Source organism: Triticum dicoccoides, chromosome 1B, assembly GCF_002162155.2.
Source record: "Triticum dicoccoides isolate Atlit2015 ecotype Zavitan chromosome 1B, WEW_v2.0, whole genome shotgun sequence".
In the NCBI taxonomy this organism is placed as follows: Eukaryota; Viridiplantae; Streptophyta; class Magnoliopsida; order Poales; family Poaceae; genus Triticum; species Triticum dicoccoides.
The window spans coordinates 649,769,275-649,773,378 of record NC_041381.1 but is presented as its reverse complement, the minus strand read 5'-3'; the positions used below and the strand labels follow the sequence as shown (position 1 = coordinate 649,773,378).

Here is a 4,104-nt window from a genome sequence, read left to right as displayed (position 1 = left end):
GTCAGATATAAATCGGACAACCTATATTGCAGGATGGCAGGCACACCATGATCACCAACTCTATTTTTTTATAAGAATAAGTATAGAGAAAAAAAGTAGACACTAGAGAACTAGAGATAAATATTAAATATAAAATAAATATAACAGTAGGGAAGAGAGTAGAGATAGTAGATACGTCGGGAAAGGATCGCGTGTGCGCGGGAAAAAGCGTCCGGGCATGCGCTAGTTTTGGCGTGAAGCATCTGGCGCGCTTTATAAAATCCAACACCCTCACACCGCTATGTGCCTTGCCACCGCTCTCTCCCCACTCTGTGCCTCTCCACTGCTCTCTCCCCGCTCTTTCTCGCCTCGCCGCCGCCGCGACACCATGCCACCGCATCACCAGAAAACTTGGGGATACCGCGACGTCCGCGCGCGCCCCTCCGGCGGCTTCTCCGCCGAGATCCGGCTCCATGGGATGCGCCTCGTCCTCGGCAATTTCGACACCGCCAATGAGGCCGCCCGCGCGTACAACATGGCAGCGTGGCGCCTCTGGTGGCCTCATAGAACATTGAGCTTCCCCAACTTGCCGATGCGGGAGCGGGCGCAGGAGCTCGCGCCTTTGCCGCAGCTTATCACCGACGAGGATCTTCACGACAACCGGAGGAGGGACCATTGTCTTGGCATTGCCGAGATGGACGAGGAAGCCATGGCGTTGCGGTGCCAACGCTTCCCGCAGGACATCATCAACGAGCGCAAGTTCTACGTGCCAAGGAGAGCGGAGAGGGATAAGAGGAGGTCGGAGCGAGCCGCCTATCGCAAGGACAAGCGTAGGCGAAAAGCGGATGCATAATTCAACATGAAGCTAGGAGGAGCGTCGCCCTGGGAATCCAACAACGATCGGTATCTTCACGCCTATGGTCAGACTTCAGAGGAGGAAATCACCAAGGAGGAGTAGTTGAATTATCTATTTTTTATCTATCTATGCTGAGAACTATCCTCTACTCTCTAGTCCCTACTCTCTATCTCTACTTCTCGATCTCTCCACTGTAAACACTTTTTTAAAGCACGCGCGTTGAGATTCTGTTGGAGATGCTCTAACATGGAAGACGAGTGCTTTAATGTTGCCCACAAGATTCGTGAGTATTACTAGTAGTATATTTTTCTTGCCATGTTGAGATTTTAAAACCACGAGTGCGAACATGCAGAGGAGCAATGAAGACCAAACAAGGGATATTGGGGACAACTTCAAGGAGCGTGGAAAGTTAAAGAGGAGCTGCACTGAACCTGTAAAATGAGCTTTGGTAAGTAACACCCTTTCAATTACTTTCGTTTAGCATCGTGTTCTTCGATGTGTATATGTTGTAGTTTCTGTTTCCCTTAAGTCTTGTGTTCTTTGATGTGTAATAAGAAGAGTCTTAATCGTCCTAATGCTTTCATTTTTAGCTTGATGTAGGATGTGGGTGTTCTCACCTTGTAGTCTGTTTTTATATTTTTTTCCTTTTGAATTCACTTCTCCGAGTTTTGTTTATCTGGCTTCTACTAAATGGATCTGGGTTGCTATGAGTATTGATCTAAAAAAGAAGTAACTTCATATCAGGATGTAGTTCCTGCGAGGAGGGAAGTATGGTCAACCTCGAGATCATGTTTCCAAAATGAGGCTGGATTACACACAAGGTGCCTGTTCCCTAATGATGCTGGATTAGACACAAAAGGTGCAAATTCCCAGATGATGCTGGATTACACACAAGCCAGGTGGAGTCGTCAGTTGTTTGTGTCCTCGTGGCTCTAGTAAAGGCTGAAAGAAAGCGTGCAGCAGCCTTGAGAATGTTGCTGAGTTCCTGAAGAAGCGAAAAGAGCAATCAGATGCTCTCATCACCCAAGCCAAAGAAGATATGGAAGAAGCCAGAAATAAGCTAGCAGAGGCAGAGCAGGCTAGGCGTCTCCTGCTATCTAAAACTGTTGTCAATTCAAAATTTCCTTCATAATAGCTAGGTTCAAATGTTTATCCAGACAACATGCCTGTTGTGATATCCGTGCATCTACTAATGTGGCACAAAATATTTTTTTCGGGTCATGTAATAACAACAATTACTTTCCAAACAGTAACAGACGAAGCATTAGACATGGTATAGTTCATGCGCAAACCCGACATTCCAAGTTCAACTTCCACATCAAACTCATGTTCACAAATATCTGCACATTCATACATAATGTCCACAACCATGATTCACTTCAAATCCGAAAAAATGTGAGGAGAGTTATAAATAAAGAAAAAGCTCTAGTTCATGCTACAAGTGCGAGCACAACAAGTCAAGACCATGCGTAATTAATTACATTTTGGTCATTTTTTGTGTTCTAAAATGCCAGCCGGCTCGCGGAAGGACGTGTTGCCGGCACACACGTGGATTCAATAAAGGCAGGCGGGGCAGTCTGAAGCCGGTTGCATGCGGCGAGGAGGTGTGTTCAGCAGGCCTGCGGCGAGTTGGGCCCTCTTGGCTGGCGTGCAGGTTCAATGCCTATGCTACGAGAGGTCGCGTCCGTGTCATAGCAATCACTCCCACCAATCCTTTTCTATTTGGGTATAACAAAATCTCGTTATCCATTCACATTTTACAAGTAAAATTCGTGGACAAACTTTGACCCAAAATACGATGGGGACTACTACACCAGAACAGAGGTAGTAGTTTTTTTAATCAAAGAAGGGTTTCCCCTTCCGATTTTCATTACTGAAAACCAGCATCTAAATATAAACCATAGTATTTCCCCTAGAACTACCAGGTTCAACATCTCGCAACATAAACCCATACAACCATACGCCAAGGAGGTACGTAGTACTATGAATTCCATTTTCGCTCCATACAAATCATTCTAAAAACTTCATAGTACTTATAACGCACCATTGAAAATCGAAACTCTTAACCCCGCTAAAAAATGATATTTTAAACGTGGCTACTCGATCTGTGGCAACTGGTGAGCCACCGCCTCCAAGTCCTTCACCTGTGGTCCTGACCATCAACTCCTACGGATCAAATTATCATGCGAGCTGACTATTCCAACAAAGGTGCCTGCGAATGCAGCAATCATGCACCTAGGGTTTTAGGGTTTATTTGTTATCATTGCCTTTACGTAACACTCATGTTAACAACGAGAGACCGACTGCGTGCGCGCGCCTCTTCTCTCCGTATATGTACTCCACCGTTTCTCTGGTGTCCAAAAAATTATAATAACGACTAGCAATGTCCCAATGCGTTTCCACACGATCAAAGTAGATTAATACATGTTCACCAATTTGATATAGAAACGTCTAGTTTTGAAATACGTATATCACTAAAAATATGTTATGTTTCACTCAAAATATATTCCTTAGGCGGTTTTGTTGAGATAAGGGAGGAATGTTGTTGGCTTCAAGATTCGAGAAGTGGTATATGTCTAATTTATACTCTTACTAGCAAGATGCCCGTGCGTTGCACGGAACATCAAGATCTTGTGGGAGAAAAGGATGCACGAGGGAAGGCCTTATCTGCAAATGTGGAGAGGAGTGCGGGTAAATTGCCATAGTTTCCTTCCTATCCGTCAGATATAAATCGGACGGCCTACATTGCAGGATGGCAGGCCCACCATCATCACCAACTCTATATTTTATCCCTACTCTTATAAAAAGCATAGTCGGTGATGATCGCATGCCTGCCATCCTGCAATATAGGCCGTCCGATCTATATCTGACGGATATGAAGGAAACTATGGAAATTTTGCAAAAAGATACCCACACCCATGTCCAGATTTGCAAATAAGGCCTTTCCTCATTCACCATTTTCTCCCACAAGATAAACTACTCATACAAATGCATCTTGATGTTCCGTGCAACGCATGGGCATCTTGCTAGTTGTTGCAAAAAGCCCATGTGTGGGTGTGAGAGAGAGAGAGGGAGAGAGGAGGAGGACGGAGTGCATGTGTGACAAAGACACAAAGAGTGTGTGTGCGAGAGGTATCCGCTTAAAATGAGGCGATAGTGTGTGTGTGCATGATCGAGAGGGCATGTCTCGAGAGGGGAAGAAAAATCTACATAGATACAAGGAGCGGGAGAGAGACATGTATGCGATAGTGGAAGCATGAGTGTGCGGG

At 45.2% G+C, this 4,104-nt stretch overlaps 1 protein-coding gene across 1 annotated transcript; it reads left to right on the top strand.

The window, feature by feature from the left end:
• Window positions 1-367: 367 nt before the first annotated feature.
• Window positions 368-832, top strand: LOC119314575 (ethylene-responsive transcription factor ERF061-like). The gene has a single exon (XM_037589281.1). It carries the CDS (start codon window positions 368-370, stop codon window positions 830-832), a length of 465 nt encoding a protein of 154 aa, XP_037445178.1.
• The last annotated feature ends 3,272 nt before the right edge of the window (window positions 833-4,104 follow it).